The following is a 20912-nucleotide window of genomic DNA, read 5'->3' as shown; positions in this document are numbered from 1 at the left end:
TGGATCTAAATTTATCTGATTTGAGGAGGGGAAGAGAAAGCACAGAAACAGTGAGACTAAGGGTGAACCACTGGACACTATGAAAATGAATTATACAACTTTGGGGGGCAGGGAAGTCAGGGGAACAGCAAAACTGGGAGAGAAAGAGGGAGGGGATGACATTGTTCAAAAGGAAATATACTCATTACCTGACTTATGTAACTGTAACCTCTCTGTACATCACCTTTACAATAAAAAATTTTAAAAATATCTTTTGAGAAGTAGCTTACCAATACACCATTTCTCATATTTATTCTTAATTCTCATACTTAATTGCTACTCATGCATACTACTTCATGTTTGGGTATTGTCAATATGCTCTGCTTATAATGCTCTTCTTGGAATGATGTCCACTATAGAAAACCTATCCATCCAAAAAGAGCAGGTGATTTTCTTTCTGCTTTGTACCACCAAGTACCTGATAGAACTTTCTATGTATGTACTTACCAAATGAAACTGCAGTGATCTATTAAGTGCCTGGCTCCTTTACTGTCCTATCTTCCTTCCTTCCTTCCTTCCTTCCTTCCTTCCTTCCTTCCTTCCTTCCTTCCTTCCTTCCTTCCTTTCCTTCTTCCTTCCTTTCTTTCTCTCTCTCTTCCCTTCTCTCTTCCTTTCTTTCTCTCTCTCTCTTTCTTCCTTTCTCTTTCTTTCTTTCTTTTCTTTCTTGTCTTTTTGAGTCACAGAGCCACTTCTAGCTTTTTTTGTTTATGTGGTACTGAGGAATCAAACCCAGAGCTTCATGTATTCTAGGCAAGCACTTTACCACTAAGCCACATTCCCAGCCCTTGTCTGACTTTTTCACTGAGATTTTTTTAAATAAGTTTTTTTATTGTGAAAATACTGTACAGAGGGGTTACAATTACATGAGCAAAGGAATGAGTACATTTCTTATCAAACATTGTTGCCTCCTCCTTTGTTTTCCCCTTACGGTCCCTTCCCTCCGATCTCCACAACCACACTCCCCCCCCCCGCCCCCGCACCCCCCACGCCCCCCCCAGCCTAAATTATAAAGTTCGTTTTTCAACATAAAGATTTGTACATCTCATTGTTGCAATGGGTCCACCTGTGTCCCTATTTAAACAATTTGTTTTTTTCCCTCCCCCTCCCCAAATTATAGCAACATCAAATACAGTGAAAACAGGGGTTATACCGTGGGGGAGGGACATACAAAGCAACAAAAAAAATCATGTGGTACCTTATAAATATGTTAGAAATAATAGCAAGAAAGAAAAAACCACTTGTGTCCTTCTCTTGGGGTTCGTTTTGCTCAACATCATCTTATTTAACCTTTTCTGCTTGTTTCAGACATATACTAGTTATTGCAAATAAGTGAAACCATGGGACCTATGTTTCTTTGGACCTGGCTTACTTCACTTAATATAATTTTTTCCAAGTCTTCCCATTTCCTAACAAATGGGGCAATGTCATTCTTTCTGATGGAGACATCATAGAATTCCATTGTGTATGTATACCACATTTGCCTGATCCATTCATCTACTGAGGGGCTGGCTGTCTTTGTGTCTTAGTACTTAGGACAGCACTTGTTATGTAGTAGAATTCACTAGATAAATGTTAAGTAAATGAAGGAATGAAGAGAAAGAAAGGAAAGCAAGAAAAAACCAGTATACAAGTAGTAAAGTGCCTCAGCTTCAACAAACTTTTTGTTTGTTGCTGTCTTTCAGTGGTGTCTATACCTTGACCGAACTTCATGAACTCCCAGTAGACTTAAAATTGCCTGTTTGATTGTTAGTAATAAAATTATTCATTTATGTTAGGTTTATTCCCCAGTCGAATATAAATTCATTCAAAGGAAAGATCAATTCTTTCATATACACTTATTAAATTTTAAATAAATTGTATATTCCTCTTATGAGATATGATTTAGTTTTCAAAATTCTCAGAATACCTAGTAGTAATTTGCATGAAAGAAACGGAATCACTTTCAACGGTTTTCTTTCTTTAAGGCCTGGAGCTTAGAGCAATCCCCAACACTAGACATCAAAAACATAATTTTATGGCAGTTTAAGAGAGATGAATTTGAATATTACTAGTAAAACCCTGGGAGCTAATTACTTCAAGATCACTTGTAACCTTAACTCATTAGAGTTTGAACAACCTCCTGAGGTACTTAAAGTCACTATTCCCATTATGTTACTTGATTCAATTGAATGTCTTAAATTTTGCTAATAAGCGAAAACTTGAAGTTCCTGCCAAAGGGAGACTCCATTTATCATTTTGTTAAGGAAAATAATATTAAGCATCTACTATGGGCACTTCTGTATTCTATAATGTGTTATAAGAGCCAAGAGAAGAAGATAGCATAGCCTCTGATCTAAAAATTTTAACCCCAGAATCACTTGTGTATGCTGCCAAAATGAGTTGAAGCTTACCATTTAGGTTAGACCCAGACTTCACAACAAAATCATTATGAGGATCAAATAAGCAACAAAGTGGTATCATTGGCACTATTGGGATGCTATCGTTATTATATAGAAACTATGACTTGGCAAAGAGTACTCCCCAATGTGCAGTAGTGTAATTCAAATAAAAGCCAAACATTTTAGACGTCTTTTCAGTAGCTTAAATCAGATGTTCAGATTTGAAAATTAAGAAGAAAATAGCTTTTAAAATCCCTCATAGCAGACTGAGTCATCACAAGAATACAGAAATGAACGATAAGGCAGAATCAGGAAAGGGAATATTTCATTCTGATGGCCTGTCAGCATGTCAGAAGGTAAATACCCAGTCAGATAGCATGAATGAGACAGAACTAGAATGAAAGAATATTTATTCATTCCAATCAGATTGAGGACTTTTAATAAGCCTAGAACTTGTTACATTATTTTGTTGTGTGTACTTATGAATCTCATTCAACATGTGTAAACTTAGTTAATTTTGTACATATTATCAATTCTAAACTCAAATCATTCCTCTGAAGCACAGCAACTAGTATTTGTAAAAAGTCTACAGACTTGCCTAGAATATTACGTATTTAACAGTTAGGCAGTTTAACTATAATTGTCATATAGAAAATAGAGGAGAGGTGATGCTTACCACTATCTCTTGACAGCATGCTGTTGAAGGGTCCTTTCTTGTAAATGCTAGGTACACATCCTCTGTTCCCACCTGCTGTTTGAAAATGATCTCATGCCTGAAAAAAAGTCAATGATAATGGAAACTGAAATGAAAGAGCAATTTCCTGTCACAGAGAAAAAAAATATCTACCAGAAACATGAGGATATGTTATTAAAAAAATAAAGGACCAAATAAATAAAGTGCTTACTATTTTCAGACATATAGTAGAACAAAAAGGAACAGAAGTCTAGAAAGGCAGTCAGAAATACAGAAGCCAGGTGAATGACTCATATATGTGTAATCCTAAATTGGAAATATTTTGGTTCAAGGCCAGCCAGGGCAATAAAGGTAATAGGATTCTAATCTCAATCAACAAATAGGTGGACATAGTGGCAAGCACCTGTGCTCCTAGCTACATCACAACTGTAAATATGATAGTGGTTCTGGCTGACCTGAGCAAAAAGCAAGACTTTATTTTTTTTAAATCACAAAAGCAAAAAGAGGTGGAGGCAAGACTTAAGAGGCAGAGTGCCTTCCTAACAAGTGTAAGGCTCTGAGTTTCAACCTCAGTAGAAAAGAAAGAAAGAAAGAACGAAAGGTCTCATACTCATAGTATCTTTGCCAAGTTTCCACTTCTACATTGTGATTTATGGGATGAGGCAAGTGTGAATTGACTACTCTCTATGGCTTTTTCCATGTCTAAAATTCTGTAGTAGAAACAGTGGTGATGTAATCAACATAGTATATTAAGGTATTCAGAATCTCATCTGACAGAATGAAAGAATTTCCTGGTATTTCAACTCACATATACCATTCACAAATCTTTTCCTTCCTCTTAGGGATAGACTGGTTTATAGAAGCACTAAACTATATAGAGTTATATTTCTTCAGATGAAATAAAATTAGCATTCACAAATTCTTTTTTTTTCTGGAGCTAGGATGAAACCCAGTGCATCAGGCATGTAGAAGAGGGCTCTTTCACTGAGCTACACCTCCAGCCCTACAAATTATTTTTTTTTCTGTTTAATTCTACCATACTGAGGAAATAGTGAATTTTGGATTGGAACAGTAAAAGACTAGATTGAATTTCTGACCATGTGCAAATAGGTATACCCATGAATAAAAAAGGAATAGCTTTATGTTTGAACAAGACTGGCAATAAATAGCTATTTGTTACGGATTACTTTTATCTTAATAGGCTATACTGTCTACCAAGTATTTGCAAAAGCAAAACCAGATTAAAACAAAACAGAAGGGATCAATTCATATGCTCAAGACTCCCATATGAATTTGATCAAGCTTCTGTGCTTATCCTGGGCTCCAGGTACAATTTTCCAACTGCGTATTATATAGGTCTGTCTTTATGTCCCAAAGGCACTTCAGAGCCAAAGAACTGCTTCTCCTCCACGTACAATCCCTATCACAGTTACTGTAATCACTCTTTATCAATCACCAGGTTAATAGGTTCAGCACTGTCTTTGATACTTTCTTCAAGTCTATCCTACCTAAATACTAAATCTTCCTTCAAACTATCAAACAACACCTCTGGATTCCTCTTAGCTCAGACATAATATTTTCATTTGGCCACTTGTGATTCTTCTTTTGTGTTCACCTGTTTGTGTTCATTGCCCATTTTCCTCTTTATCTTTTGGGATATTTTGAATTGTATTTTCATAAGATAGAGAACAAAAATAAAAATTCTTATAAAGCAATTTCCTTCAATCTTGACTGGAGTAATTATGCATTTAAAGCTTTTATGGATGCTCTATGTAGAGAACATCAAATGTCAGGATGAAAAGTGGAATTTTACTCTAATTTCAAGCTTGCTGCATATGGATGTGTGACATCTATTAGGCAAAATGATGAATGACTCATTCTTATCTTTCATATAGATCTTCAGGCACTGTATAAAAATGACCTGTGATTTACTTTTTTGATCCTTAAGATATAGACAGAAATGTTTTCGTATCTTCTCTGATTTTATAAGGTTTATGTCTTTTATATTGTTTGTAAGCTCGATAATTCTTACCAGTTAATTATCTACAAGCTCCCACTGCTTCTATTATCAAAATTAATGTTGAAGATAGAAGCATGGGGTTTAAAAAAACATATTGGACTGCTTTGCAGTCAGAATGAGTAAAGATGAAATACAAATTGTCATGAAAGTCCTTAGAACTAATAAACTAAAGTTGGATGTGGTGGAACAAACCTGTAATCCCAGTACTTAGAAGGCAGGCAGGAAGATTCCAAGTTTGAGACTACCCTGGGCTACATAAACAGCCTCTGTTTCAATCTCCTCCCTCCCAACTAATAATGATAAAGCTGATTACAATTTAGCAAAATTGTCTTTGTTTTTCCAGGTATTCTAAATACTTAATCAGAATTTTACTTTAAAATGTACATATTTAAAGCTTAGTCAGTTTAACCATTCATTTTATCTGTGTATGTCAATGTACTTCAAATTCCTTCATAAAGAATTTTCATCAGAATTACGGGTCTTTATGGTAATAATTCTTGATTTTATATTTTCAATTTGATATTGAAAAAGCTACAAAGCAAGGCTTGAATGCTGCTGGCAAATATACTGAAAACTAAGCATAATCCCAAAATAGATGGTAAATAACTCTGCATAATAATTGATAATTGGAGGGAGGACATAGCCTTTTACTGAAATTATACAACACTGAGTAATTAAAAGCAAGTCTTTGACACATAAACATGGTTTTGTAATTTGGTTTGCATGAATGCTTACAATTTAATGGGCTGGTTTTCTCCTACTGTTAGTTCTACATTAGACAACACACTGACACTGAATATAAATTTATAATGGAAATGACTGTATTTTTTATCTTTTGCTAGATAATAACTAAAAGGAAAGTATTATGTTTTATTATTTGTTTCTGCTGTAGAAAAGGAAAAATAATTATACATGCCTTCTGTGACACTGTATTTTATCTTTATGTGGTGTAAGTTACTTCATGAATCATGTCAAAAATAGGATGGTATCAGATGACACATGTAACTGAAACACCTAAACACATTCCAGGCTTCATTTGACTTACTCTGGGATTTCACGATCATCCCAAATGTCATCAGGATCTGCTGTGTCTGGAACCTCTTTTGGATCCCAGATGTCTTCACTATTTTCATCAGTGCTTTGAGTAATTGCTGTAAGAACAGGGAGATAAAGCTAAGGCTGTTTGCTTGTTTACTGACTCTAAATAGCTCAGGTTCTTCATGCTCATTTGGGGATAACAACTAAAACATTCTCTAGCTGTAATCACTAGCTTGTGGTTTTGATCCAAACAAGCTACATTCCTAACAACTGTCTTTAAAATATTGTTAATATAGACCAATCCTAGGTAGAGTTGTAAAAATACTTGCAGAAGAAATACATAGTAAAAAGAAGAAAAAAAATACGTTACTCTATAGTGCAGCCATGTGGAGATGATAAATGTTGGTATCCTAGTGGCAAATGACATTTTTGCTATCTGTCTTGGTCATTGTTTCTATCTCTGTCTAGTTCTCTGTGTGTGTGTGTGTGTGTGTGTGTGTGTGTGTGTGTGTGTGTTTCTCTGTTCCTCTCTGCCTCCCCTCTATGTATGTCTGTATGTATGCATGATTGATGTATTTATGTGTGTATGTGTATGCATATATGCTTAAATCTCCATATCTATGTCTATACATAGATATGTAAACAAACACTCTACATTATTAGAAACATAAATAGGTCATATATAAAATATTTTTATATGTAAGACCCATCAAACAAAATAATCTGATTTGGGTACAAATTTGTCACCTTGGATTGTACTTTGTAAAAACCCTTGGAGCCAGGTACCGGTGACTCATGCCTATAATTCTAGCTAGTCAAGAAACTGTGAACTGAAGATTACAATTTGAAGCCATGTAGACAAATCTGAAAGACTCATGTCCAATTAACCACCAAAAAAACTGGAATTAGAAGTGTGTCTCAAGTAGAGCACAAGCCTTGAGCAAAATTGCTAAGGGACAGAGCCCAGACTCTGAGTTCAAAAACCCAGTACTAGAACAAAAACAAAAACAAATTTGACATTAAAAAACAGTAATTAAAGAAAAGGAATCATGGTGTGTTCATGTTCATTTTTAATACAGGCTTCTCCTCAAGAACATTCATGTGTTATAAAATATCTCTATCATTTGTCCTTTGTACAGAAATGAGCAGATGCTTGGCTTTCCATAAGTAACCTATAAATGTTAAAAGTGGACAGGCCCAAGGAAGATGTACAAAAGTCCAGCTTGCATTTGGTCTATAGTGGTATCAAATGGAGACCTGCATTAGGTGCAGAACATGACTTTTAAGTATTACCAGAAATGCACCTGATTGTAAGGTTTTCCATTTTTGGTAATTATTTTTAAATCATCTGCTTCTATCTAGCATGGACTTTCTAAAGCCTAAGTACATATTTAGATATAATATTTTAAAAATGATTCATTGACCTTGGAGTTGAGAGATTATTAGACCTGCATTATCAGAAATACAAGTAGCACAGAAATACATCCAATTTTGAATACTGCCAGGTAGTGAATATCTCTAGAGTAGGGCAAATAGCCTCTTCAGTATGTAAAGCAATAATAACTAAAATTTTAAAACCGTCCTCAGACCTCACTTTAACCATTCATTATTTTAAATTTTTCTTTAGTATAATATCTTTCATAATTAGCTAAATTGAACAAAATTCACTTCCTCTCCCAGCCCGTCCTGTAGTTACTATGATCATGGCCACCAGAATCAGAGCAGTCTATATTTTTCAGGATTTGTAAAATGTTCAACTCTGAAAATATATAAACAAAAATGTTGGAAAAATAGAAAGCATTTCTTCTAAATTTTTGGAGCTGTGATTTATTTTTGTGGTGGTTTGGGGATTGAACTCAGGGCTTCCACATGTTAGTCAAGTACTCTACCACTGAATTACCACCCTTAGACCTGTAAATCCCATATACTTTAAGTTATCAGACTCTGTGTTCAAGCCCCATGACCAACTACAACAACAAAAAAATATATCTAGCACATAAAACATGATGTTTTGAAGTGTGCATATGCACTTTAGATTGGCTAAATCAAGTCAACTGAAAAATGTATATATGCAATGCCTCACATACTTGTCTTTCATTTGTAATAAGAACACTTAAAATCTACTCCGCAATTTTTTTTCTGGTGCCAGGGTTTGAATTCAGAACCCTAACTTGCTTGGCTGGTACTCTACTACTTGAAACACACCTCCAGCCTAGCTAGCCATTTTTAGTATAAAATACATTGTTGCTAAGTTCAATTAATTGTATTAGTTTTTATTGCTTTCCATATAACTTTACTACCTAGATAAATATTACATTGATCCTATTGATCTATACTACATAATTAAATTACTTACGTCTAAGTTCTTCAATTTTCCTTGGTCCAATATTCCCAGGACTCATGGCTCCAAAAGTAGATGAGCTCTGTTATTTAGTGAAAAGAAAGAATCCAACATTTTGTTATTACTTGCTTCACCTACATGACTAATAATACTTTAAATGTGATAAGCTTTCCATCTTAAAAAAAAACCCTCACTGATCCCATTTAATTAATTATTCATCATTGTTATACAGCAGAGAGACAGATGTCAAGTATTACCTTGAATGTGTTTTCCTTATCCTTTAAAAAAGTATTCAGTTTAATACACTCTGAGGCAGAATTGATTTTTGGTCAGACTAAATCCCCAGATCCAGCTCACTGAATCATGTATCCCTGGGGAGATGGGGATGAGCCACATTCATCTCTATGAAGGTTAGAACCAAATGTTATTAGAAAAGCATTGACACTTTTGGGTTTTGGCTGTGTCTAGTCATGGTCAGAAGGGAGATAAAATGATGAGAACATTTTATAGCAATAAAAACTAACAAGTTGCTGGGTGCTAGTGGCACAAACCTCTAATCCTAGCTATTCTGGAGGTTGAAATCTGGAGGATCAAGGTTTTAAGCCAGAGTGGGGAAGAAAAGTGTGAGAGACTCCATCGCCAAAATAAGCAGCAAAGCCAGGCACCAATGGCTCACACCTGTAATTTTAGCTACTCAAAAGGCCGAGATCTGAGCCAGCCAAACAAGAATGTTCTTGCAACTCTCATCTCCAATTAACTAACAAAAAAAGCCAGAAGTGTCTCTGTGGCTCAAATGGTAGGGTGCTAGCTAGCACAAGAGCTTAGGTACAATGACCAGGCCCTGAGTTCAAGTCCCAAAACCAGCACCACTCCCCAAACAAACAGCAAAAAGCCAGGCTGAGGTTCAAGTGGTAGCGCTCTAAGTTGGCACCTCTAGCTCTCTTTTCTTATGGCCCTGCACTCAACTTCTAAGGCTTCAGACATGACATACACAGAGGTTGGAATATCCTATTTGGGCAAGGAGAGTAGTGTCTGTCCTTGACAGCTGGTGGAAAAGCTCACCTGGGCTGTTGTTATGCTAAATGAGCCCAAGAGTTATAAATCATAAATTAATGTATGACATCTCAAAATCATGTGAGATAGTTACTATTCCTTTACAAAAAGGCGATTCAAAAGTACTATATCTGGGTTTAAGGCACTACAGGCATTTTTATGTGAAAATCTCAAGACAATATTTTTTATCATTTTTTTCTCTTCCTGATCACTACGGTCATATAATGGGTAGTACTTTTATTAAATTATTAATCATCAGAATACTAATGGTCAATCAAAGCAAAGCGTTTCTTAGAACATGAGGGCCTCTTGTTTTTTTCAAGTGTCTCTGACAGAAAATTAAAATCAGTGGAAAGAACCTCTTGAATATTCCTGAGAAAAATTGGTGTATTCTCCATGGAAAGAGATAATTGGATCCATATCTCAGAATAGAGGACTTTTGATTTATTATCCTAGTAAAAATAAGTGATTAAAAGTAAAAATTCCCAGTGAAAAGATGAAATGTGATCATAAAAACATTTTCAAAACTTTCCAATTATTTTCTATAAGGACATCTTTTTAGTTATAACCATGAATCTATAGGCAATCATCTGAGCTATTTGTCATTGCCATTCCTGCCACTCCAAAATTACAGAACAACATCCTTATAGTGTCTGTGAAGAATGGCGAACATTATTTCCCACAGGTCTCAAGATCCTCTCAGGAGTTTGAAAAACAGCAGGCAAACTAACTTCCCGATCTCCCAGGTCTTAACAATTCATTTAGAAGAGGGGTAGTGTAAATGAACCAATGTGTATGCAACAGTTCTCTTGCTGTTTTTAGAGAGTGTATTTTCAAAAACATATCACTCTTGTAATCATCCCACAGTTCCCCAGACTAATACATGGTAAAAAAAAATGAAAGGCAGTTTCTGTCCTGGAAAATTTAATAGTTCATCAGAAACATTAATTATTCTTCCACTGCACTGATACTCTAATTCTATACCCTCTAATGATATCTGTACTGAGGTGTCTGAATGACCAATTATTTCAAAATTGCTCATAACCCAGATATACAGATTCATACATTATTATAGTAATTTTCCTTTATAAATTGTACAATTTGGTAAAATTATATTAAAGTCTCTCTGTTCTCATAAACACTCCCAGAAAACATTTCTAGATGCAAATAAACAACACTAGACATCAACACCAAAGGGATTGGGCTTTGTCATTTGTGAAGATCCTTATTTCTACCCCAGTTCTATTTACAAGTTCCACTTCACTATATTCATTATTACTGTCTTTCAAATACTTATTATACCTTTTCTTCATGACCTAATCCTTCCTTTAGTAGAATGTAGGCACCAGAAAATTCTTACTCTGATATTTCAAATAAGGTAGTCTAAAAATGCCCTAGCTTTCCAAATTTTACTGGCACACTGCTTAGAACATTTGTCTTGTTTGTTGTTTATATCCAATGAAGTTGTTAATGTCCTGATTTTTCTTAGTTTCCTTTTCCCCTCACTAGTACTTCCTTACTCCTCATCCTGAATCCAAGCTGACTCAGTTTTCCTCTTCTACAAATATAATTTACACTCCATGTCTTCTGCCCTGTTCCATGTTAAGCTCTTGCTGGAGGAAAGAAATTCAATTTATTATTGATCTGAGATATTCATAATCCTCTGTTGATATGAGTTCACTCATAATCTAACTTGTTTTGTTCACAAATGGCAAAAAAGAATTTTGGGAGGATGAAATGAATGTGCATGTTTGTGAGAAATAGCTTATTCACAACCAGAATGAAAAGTTCATTTAAATTATTTTATGAATATAGAAATACTCTGTTAAAAGATTTCTTCCCCAAACTTTACTTGCCCTAGGCAGTCTAATAGCCAAGGTTCACTGCTACTTAAGGAGCAGGAGAATGAGGGGAAGAGGGTGGTAAAAAATTTTCTAGCCAGGCACCAGTGGCTCATGCCTGTAATCGTAACTACTCAGGAGGCTGAGATCTCAGGATCGTGGTTCAAAGCCAGCTCGGGCAGGAAATTCAGTGAGATTCTTACAATTAACCACCAGAAAACCGGAAGTGGTGCTGTGGCTCAAGTGATAGAGTGCTAGCCTCGAGCTGAAGAGCTGAGGGACAGTGCCCAGGCCCAGAGTTCAAGTTCCACCACCAAAAAAAAAAAAAATTCTAGCTGTTCTGGAAAAAATAGCAATGTTCTTGGAGTGAAAGGTGAAGAGTCAGTACAAGGATCCCTTCTATTCCAAAGGAAGCCCCTCTTGCTAAGGCTTCCTAGTGTTACTTGTCCTGACCCCAAATGCCACTCACTAATTACACTTCACAGTTCTTGGAGTATGTGCTGGAAAGCCAATTTCAGTAGGTTGAAGCTAGTTTGTCCTAGCTTATTTGGCTCCATGTATTTTCTGTTCTGTTTTCATGTGTAGACATATTTTTTAAAAATTAAGGGACTGAAACTTGAGGGCCCAATTAGTCTTGCATACTGAAAATGTTTATTTTATAGAAATAATTGTCTAGGCATAAATAGTCCTAGTTACAGTTTGTGCAATGATTGTCAGGCAGACTTTGACCATAAATATAAAATGACAAAATGTTGAAATGTGGCTACTGCTACCATAGTTACAGAACTATTTTTCTATTCAGTGTTCAGGTGATTTGGAAAAAATATGTAATTATGTTTGGTAGAAATGTATTACAGGTTAGACTCTTATGAATAACTAGCCCTTCAGCCTCCTATAAATGTGTAGATGACACAGCTCTGCTCACACAGTGAGAAGAGAACAAGTTGTTCAAATAAAGTTCCCAATTTCCCTGGACAAAACTAATGCATCTGTAGGTATATAGTTACCTGTTCAGAGTCAAAATCTTCTTCTTCTTCCTCTCCTTCAGGATAAAGCAGGTTAGACAATGCCTGGAGTGCAGAGACAGAAGTAACCATTTCAACTCCTCTACTTTCCAATTCTGTATTTTCTGGGTCCATATTATCAGGTTCCATATCTGAAGAAGATATTAAGATATAAGTCTTGGATTATTTGTACCCCTGTGCTTAATCTTGATTTCTAATGGACTGTATGGAGGCCTAACATTACAATGCTATTTGGAAACTCTTCACAGGTCACTTTATTGACTTTACTGAAAGTTCATGCACAATAAAATAAATATTTTTCCGATTCTAACAACAGTATTCTTGTTAGAAATGACACATTAAAAGTTGAAACAAAAAATCACAACTACCTACAATTATACCATCAATTTTTAAACTAATCTCTGTTGTTGTATTTAGAATAAGAAATCTGGTGGCTTTGGTGGGGGGGGGGAAGGATTGGGTGGGGGGGTGGGGGGGAAGATGGGAAGGGATGGGAAGGGGAAACAAAGAAGGAGGCTACAATGCTTGATAAGAAATGTACCCATTATCTTGCCCATGTAATTGTAACCCCTCTGTACAGTATTTTCACAATAAAGAAAAATAAAAATTAAAAAAATAAATAATAAATAAAATCAGAGGTGGCAGGGAACAGAGGGTGAGTGAGGGTGAAGAGGTTGAAGTACTTCATATGAGCATATGAAAATAGAAAAATCAAACCTGTTGAAATTGTTTTAAGAAGGTGAAGGGAATGAGGGAGATGTGGGAATGGAGGTAGATGAGGTATATTACACATATAGAAATGTCACAATGAAAACTCCCTTATTCAACTAATGTATGCCAATGTTTTTTTTTCCATAGATGTCAGACCATAATAACCTGAATAAAGACCATGCAATTAGGCATATTTTTAGTGATTTGGGCATAAATATAATAGTATTCTCTTCTATAATTCTCATAATATTTCTTAAACATCATTTTATGAAATTAACTCTCAGGAAGTACTTTTCTTTAGTGTTTTCATTAAATGACAAGGCTTTGTGCATTGTGCTTAGAATGGTAATATGTGTGCTGCTGTAATTATTTGTCAAAATCAATCTGCAAGCAGATGGCATTTTACAAAGCTTTTTCTTATGCTTCACCATTACTTTTACCTTCTTTGTTAAATATCAAGATAATATTAATAACTATTAGAGTGGAAAAGGTATGAAACAAATATTACATTGCCCTCTACCTCTAGTATAGAGGCAATATATTATAGAGGTGCCAGGTTCATGCTGCTTGGGTATCAATTATTTACTTCTAAGCTCTGTGACTTTGGGCACATTAGTTAAACTCTCTATGTCTAATTTTCTTTTTCTGTAAGATGGGGATAATAAGTGTCTATCTCTAAGTTGCTAGAAAGATTAAACAGCTTAATACTGTAAAGGACATTGAAATAGTACCTGATATATAGTAAGCACGCAATATGTTTCAGTTATTATTAGTTCTTGAGAAGTTTAATTTTACTTGGCATAAATATCACTTCTAATAATAAAGTAGAATAAGTTAATGATAAAATTCATTACATTGAAAACTCATTAAATTGGAAAACGTGACATAAAAGGTGATAAAACAATTTTCTCTTGCTGTGTGGTATGGTAGGCTGCTATGGAAATGAATAATTGGCACATTATGTTAAACACAGAGACTCTTGTTTAGCTTTGAAAATACTTAGTTGACTAGGTGTTCATTAAATATTTACCTATAATTAAAAGAAAAAATGTTTATTGAAACATTTGCTACCTTGGATGATAAAAAGTGAAAAATACATCCAGATATCAGATAAAATTAGTATTTTTGAGTTAAAGGTTATACAATGAGATGTTGAAGAAACAAATATAGTAGAAATTATTATATCATTACTTTATAATAGTGTTGTTATGGCCAAATTATGCAACAAAGTGAAAGAGTTTGGTAAGGTACATAAAGCTATATATATATAAATCAACAAAGGAGGAGGCTGCAATGCTTGATAAGAAATGTACGCATTATCCTGCCCATGTAATTGTAATCCCTCTGTACAGTATGTCCACAAAAATAAAATAAAATTTAAAAAAATCATTATTGGGGCTGGGAAGGTGGCTCAGTGGTAGAACGCTTGCCTGGCATGCATGAGGCCCTGGGTTCCATTCCTCAGCACCACATAACCAAAAAGAAAAAAGCCAGAAGTGGCGCTGGGGCTCAAGTGGTAGAGCGCTAGCCTTGAGCTGAAGAGCTGAGGGACAGCGCCCAGGCCCAGAGTTCAGGCCCCACGACCGGACCCCCCCAAAAAAAATCATTATTATATGCACACAGGGACAGTATTGAAAGGTACTTTACCACAAGCCTCTGGAGAATTCAGTATGCTGTTGAAATTAAAAAACAAAAACAAAAACCCGAGCCAGAACCAGTGGCTCATGCCTGTAATCCTAGCTATTCAAGAGGCTGAAATCTGAGGAGCGGTTCTAAGGAAGTCCAGGCAGGAAAGTCCATGAGACTCCTATCTCCAATCAAGCACCAGTAATACCAGACACACACACACACACACACACACACACACACACACACACACACACACACACACACACACACACACACACACCTGGGACCATTAAAGCTAACCCATAAGAAAAGTAATCAGATGTCCCCAAAACAGTGTCTGAAGTAGCAATCAGAATATTCATATGGTTTAATCTGTTTAGTAAGGATGTGACAGCAGGGGTTTCTGCCCATAGGGAGATGTTGGCAATTAGATGGAGGTTTAGAGTTAGCACAAGGCTCAATGTCCCTGTGGCAAGGAGAAAACAAGCCAGGCAGTGCATCAGTGGCTTTTTTGTGTCACCTGAGTACCGGCAGTGGAAGTGATGAATGTAGGTTATGGGTCAGTGGGTGCACTGGACACAGGATTCTGGAAAAACAGATTACTTCTAAATCCTTACCAGCTACTTGGGAAGGATCAAAACTCAGAGCATTGTGACCAATGGGAAGCTATACCTATATACAGAACATCTTCAATCACTGGAGTTAGAACATAGTCAAAAGTTGATGAATACCATAAGAAGCATGCTTTAAATTCGCAGGAATGTGGCATTTCAGAATAGTAACATTGGAAGGTTACATACTGATGTAAATTATTTTATCAATGCTCAAAGTATTTTGGAATTTGTCTTTTCTTTTGGAATTGCCTTCATAGGTCCTACCAAGAAAAAATATTATTCATTGAGATTACACAGCAGACTCATCCCCAAGTGATTTCTAAATATATCTAGATATCACATCTACTTTCACAATCCAAAGATTTGCTTCATTGAAGATATTTAAAAGAATGTGCTAAGGGCTCAGGTAATTCTGAAAGAGGATTTTTTTTTTTTGTCGGTCATGGGGCCTGAACTCTGGGCCTGGGCGCTGTCCCTTGGCTCTTCAGCTGTAGACTAGCACTCTACCACTTGAGCCTCAGCCCCACTTCAACCTTTTTTCTGCTTATGTGGTGCTGAGGAATCAAACTGAGGGCCTCATGCATGCAAGGCAAGTACTCTACCACTGAGCCAACTTCCAAGCCCCATGAAGAAGAATTTTTAAAGTAATGTAAGCATTAGTAACATCATTAGACTATGTAGGTTAGACTTTCAAAATGACTATATTAAAGGGGATGCCACTTCTTGGAATATATGAAGACAAAATATTCATGATACTTTATATATCTGAAGCATATCCGAAATTGGGTTTCCAAATTATGCTGGTATAAAATGACAGACTTTCATTATAGCTATATGGACTAGAAATATGATAATACTTGTACTTTGAGTAATTCTTACTGTATCAAAGGTAGTAATTATACATACAATATAACAAATATGTTTGTTAATACATTTTGAGAAACAAAATAGTCACAAATATTTTGTGAATACCTAAATAATTCAAAATATGAAAAGAGAAAATGACCCTAATGTGATGGTGCACACCTGTAATTCCAGCTTTCTGGAGGTGAAGATTGGGAGTATCATTGTTAGAAGCTAGCCTGGGCAAACATTAGTAAGACTCCATCCCAATAGATAAGCAGTGTGGTAGCTTATGTTTGTACACTCAACTACAAGGAGACCAAGGTAGGAGGATTGCAATCTGAGATCAGCCCTGTACAACATAAAGAAATAACTTCTCTTGAGAGCCTACCTTAAAAATAACTAAAGCAAAAATGGACTTGGAGTCATGGCTCAAGTGGTAGAACATCTGCCTAGGAAGGACAAGGCCTTCATTTCAAACCCCAGTACAGTTACACCCACACACACCCAAAACATTGTGTGAATTTTTGGAAAATATGCTAAATTCAATAGAAAAGGCCCTATTGGTGTATTTAGACATCTAACACTCTAAAATAATAAAATATATTAAAAATCATTTGACACACAAAGAACAGACTTTTTAAAAACACAACAGAAGATACCTTCTGATTAACTATCCAGTGTTATCTAGTTCTACTTGTAAATTTGATATATATCTGAGTTCACTTTGAGAGTGGTAATCAAAATCCTTCAGGATAAAGTCCTAGCCTAATTTTCTGCCTTTCCTGTATGTTAAAAACAAAATGGCTCATTAAACATATCCTATAATTTTCTTCCTTTATATTTATATTTTTGTTATTGTAAAAGTGATATACAGAGGGGTTATAGTTATGTAAGTCAGGTAATGAGTACATTTCTTTTTGAACAGTGTCACCTCCCAGATTTTCTCCCAGATTTTACCTCCTGACCCTCTTTCCCCACAAGTTGTATAGTTCATTTTCAACATAGTGTCTAGTTTTGCCTTTATATTTTGGAGTGTAGTTTTCTGTTTGCCTAGAAACTTGGATAGAATAGTGATTTTTCACAAGGTCTAAGACAGGTGTAGCTGGCTCACGCTTGTAATCCTAGTCAGGAGGCTAACATTCTGAGTATTTCAGTTTGAAAGCTAACCCATCCAGAAAAATCCATGAAACTCCACTTCCAAAATAATCTCCAAAAAGTAAAGTTGCAGGCATGGCTCAAGTGATAGAGCGCCAGCTGTGCAAACTAAAATAAATATTTTATTAATTCATGTATACGTGGTAAATAAAATCAGAGTAACACAGAATCACCAAATATTATTCCATTGGAACCTAAGTAAATAGGTAAAAATATATTCTCCAGTAGAATTCTGGTTCTCTATGGATGAATGATTTCAAAACATTCAAAAATCTGTTTATTCTTGACATCAATTTGGCATTTCTTTTGAAATTATATTTATATAGTGCCTTATTTAACAATTCCTGCATTAAAATTCTTCTGTAAACACAAAAGTAAACATCATATCATCTCTGCCTATATCTATGTTAAATACACTGCTTATTTTTTCTTTTACTTTTTTTGGCGATGCTGGGGATTTAGCATAAGGCTTTGAGCTTGTTGGCAAGTGCTCTACCATTGTGCAATACACCTTCCCCTTATCCCCACATCTTTAAAAATATTTTTATAATTATTGTTATCAATTCCATGACTGTTAAAAATATTTCATTTGCAGACTGACAGTGTAGTTCAATGGTAGATAGCATGCTTAAGCATGTGGGAGGCCCTGGATTGAATAAAAATAATTCATTTGAAGTGTGTCTTTACAAAACCCAAGAAGTTTTTCATTTTTAAGTTTCTTTCATTACTATCAAATATACCTGTTTATATTTAACTATGGGAACTAAACACGTTTAAAATATTTTTAACTATGTAATTCACACACACACACACACACACACACACACATATATATATATATATATATATATATCACAATTTTAAGATATCTTTAGTGGAGGACACTTTCAGGAAGTACCTGAAATTTTCCATGCACCTAAGTTGAAAACATATTTCTTCTGATTTTTGATTTATCATTTTAACCATCTATTTACACTGAGTGCCTAACAACCTTATGTGACTCTACTTCTGATTTTCTGGTGGTTAATTGGAGATTGGAGATAAGAGCCTTGTGGACTTTACCGATGGGTCTGGCTTTCAACCATGATCTTCAGATCTCAGTCTTTTGTGTAGCTAGGATTACAAGGCTTGAGTGACCAGCATCTGGCCAAAATGAGTTTTTAAATGGAGATGAAAATGTTTTGTTAGAAGTAGGGGTATGGCTCAAGTGGTTTAGCAGCAGCCTTGAGTGGAAAGGGGGAAAAAAAAAGGTGCTGAGTTCAAGCTCCAGTACTAGTAGGTACACACACACACACACACACACACACACACAAATCTTGTTTCCATAGAGTTTTCCCTTTGTTATCGAAAGGTGTGTCATACATTTCAGATGAACTTGGTATGCTAAGCCATAGATTTTTTCCCCCTTTCTCAGTTGAGGTGGCAAATATCCTTTTTTAAAATTTTATTTTATTGTAAAGGTGCTGTACAAAGGGGTTATAGTTATATGAGTAAGGTAATGAGTACATTTCTTGTGGAGCATTGTTACCACCCCTTGTTGTTTTTCCACTATCCCTTCCCTCCCCCACCTCCGTCACTCTCCCCCAAAGTTGTAAAGTTCATTTCCAATATAGTGTCTTATATGTCTCTCATTGTTGCAATGGCTCATCCTGTGTCCTTGGTTTTGTTATTCCCCTTCCCCTCCCCAAATTAGATAAAATGTATGTACAAAATGCAGGTACTAAAATCAAGTACAGTGACAACAGGGGATATACCATAAGGGGAAGAACATACAAAGGAAATAAAAAAACATCACATAGTACATTAAAAACAACAACAACAAAGAAAGACCTCTAGTGTCCATATCTTGGGGTTCATTTCGCTTAGCATCATCTTATATGGTCATATGTACATAGCTTTTGAGCTTTTCTGCTCATCTGATAAAATTATCCTAGACGTATACTAATTATTGCAAATGTTCTTTCTAGAACTTTGAAATTTTCTCCCCAACTAACAGGCCTATTTTCTTCAAGGCCAAGTCTGTTATTGATTCCTATCAACAGTTCCAGTTGAACTCCATTTCGTTCCTTCATTCAGAATATATATATATATATATATATATATATATATAAGTATAGATATATATTTCCAGCTTCTCGCTTTTTGAAACACATTGTGAACAAAAAAAAAACCTGTCTACTTTGCTAATCAGCCCTTGGTTTGTTAACAGTTCTATAAATTCAAGGCTCCTCCAGAGTGCAGATCTGCCTTGCCAGCTCCAGAACAAACCAGGTGAAGATCAATTAGAACTCCAGGCAACAGAAATTCTCAAAGTCTAAATGTTGTTCTCACAGTGGCATTCACGACACAGTGGCAACAACCTTTTATTTTTTTTTCAGTCCGAGCAATATTATCTATTTCCAATTGCCAAAATAGACCCCAACCTGGGCATATTAGTTTAAGATAAATCTTGCCTAAAATAGTAGTCTAAAATAAATCTATTATAAGAAAAGCTTAACTTAGTCATTTTAAATGAGAGAGGGAGGACGGATTAAAGTGAAAGTTGAGACAAGCTGCTTGGCCGACCGTTAGTCAGTACTCATCCTTTGACTTCCTACTGTCTCATCTGTCACAACCGCGGTCCGAGTTTTGTAAGGCAGTTATTCTGCTTCTCTAGGAAAGTGAGATTTAGTTTTGCTTGCCTGAACTTGTAGCTTTTTAAAATATCTGAAGATCTCAGTTTCTGTAAAGTTCCAAAGTTTGACGACCTCCCGTCTTGAGGTCCGAGTTTCCTCACCTTGTTCCCGACGCGGGACACCTCAGAAAACGCGACGGTGAGTGCTGCGTCTCCGTTGTCTAGGGAACAACTTTCTTACCCGTCCAACCCCTCCCTCTTCTCGCTTGACTTTCCTGGCCAATCAAAGAAAAGTGTCCTTTGAACCAATACCAGAATACACCAATCAGAGCGCGTCCCGTTCAGGGTCACGTACCGCCCCTTCTCGTTAAGTAGGTCGACCCCCGCACAGGAGCCTCGTTCTCCGCGAGCGGCTCACCGCGAGGTCACTTCACCACCCAGTCGTCCGGGTCCGCCCCCCTTCAGTCGCTTCGCGGCATCAGAAGCCCTCAAGTTAACTTTGCTCCTAAATCTGAGGTAAATTTTAGGACTTTTCATTTTCCCCCAGACTTTGCTCTACGTTCTGGTTTTTTTTTTTTTTGCCCCCTTTTGGTACTAAATTCTAGTTCGGCAGAATTAGTCTTTAATAACTTTTGTCATATCCCTCAGAAGTGGAGTGGATCTGCGGGCGCTGAGGGATAAGGCTCTGAGCAGAAGCCAGTGGTTCGGACACTTTTGGTAATTCTGTGGCACTTTCTCCCCCACGCCCCTCCTCCCCCATTCGTGGTGCGGTTGTCCAGCGCATCGCGCCCGGGTGAAGGTGGAATGGTGGCTTTCATCCTCCGTGATCCTTGGCACCTATTCCTGGGACGATCGCATGTCTCAGTGCTTTTTCCAAAAACTTCGTTACGGAGAAATGAAGGCGTGTTTGAGAT

At 36.1% G+C, this 20912-nt stretch overlaps 2 protein-coding genes across 2 annotated transcripts in view; one reads left to right on the top strand and one right to left on the bottom strand.

The window, feature by feature from the left end:
• The window catches only part of Pih1d3 (PIH1 domain containing 3), a 32114-nt gene extending 19556 nt beyond the window's left edge, over nt 1-12558 (bottom strand). Inside the window, exons 1-4 of the mRNA XM_013025841.1 lie at nt 12412-12558; nt 8526-8592; nt 6177-6282; nt 3094-3190 (exon numbers count right to left, since the gene is read on the bottom strand). Of these exons, the coding sequence (XP_012881295.1) occupies nt 3094-3190; nt 6177-6282; nt 8526-8592; nt 12412-12558 (417 nt within the window). The remainder of the gene's footprint in view (nt 1-3093; nt 3191-6176; nt 6283-8525; nt 8593-12411) is intronic.
• A 636-nt stretch (nt 12559-13194) lies between these two features.
• Nucleotides 13195-20912, top strand: part of Nup62cl (nucleoporin 62kDa C-terminal like) — a 63214-nt gene continuing 55496 nt past the window's right edge. The window contains exons 1-3 of the mRNA XM_013025840.1: nt 13195-13209; nt 20097-20197; nt 20374-20514. Coding sequence (XP_012881294.1) covers nt 13195-13209; nt 20097-20197; nt 20374-20514 — 257 coding nt within the window. The remainder of the gene's footprint in view (nt 13210-20096; nt 20198-20373; nt 20515-20912) is intronic.

This window comes from Dipodomys ordii, unplaced genomic scaffold (genome assembly GCF_000151885.1).
Source record: "Dipodomys ordii isolate 6190 unplaced genomic scaffold, Dord_2.0 Scaffold88, whole genome shotgun sequence".
NCBI classification, from domain to species: Eukaryota; Metazoa; Chordata; class Mammalia; order Rodentia; family Heteromyidae; genus Dipodomys; species Dipodomys ordii.
This window is presented reverse-complemented; position numbering and strand designations above follow the sequence as displayed.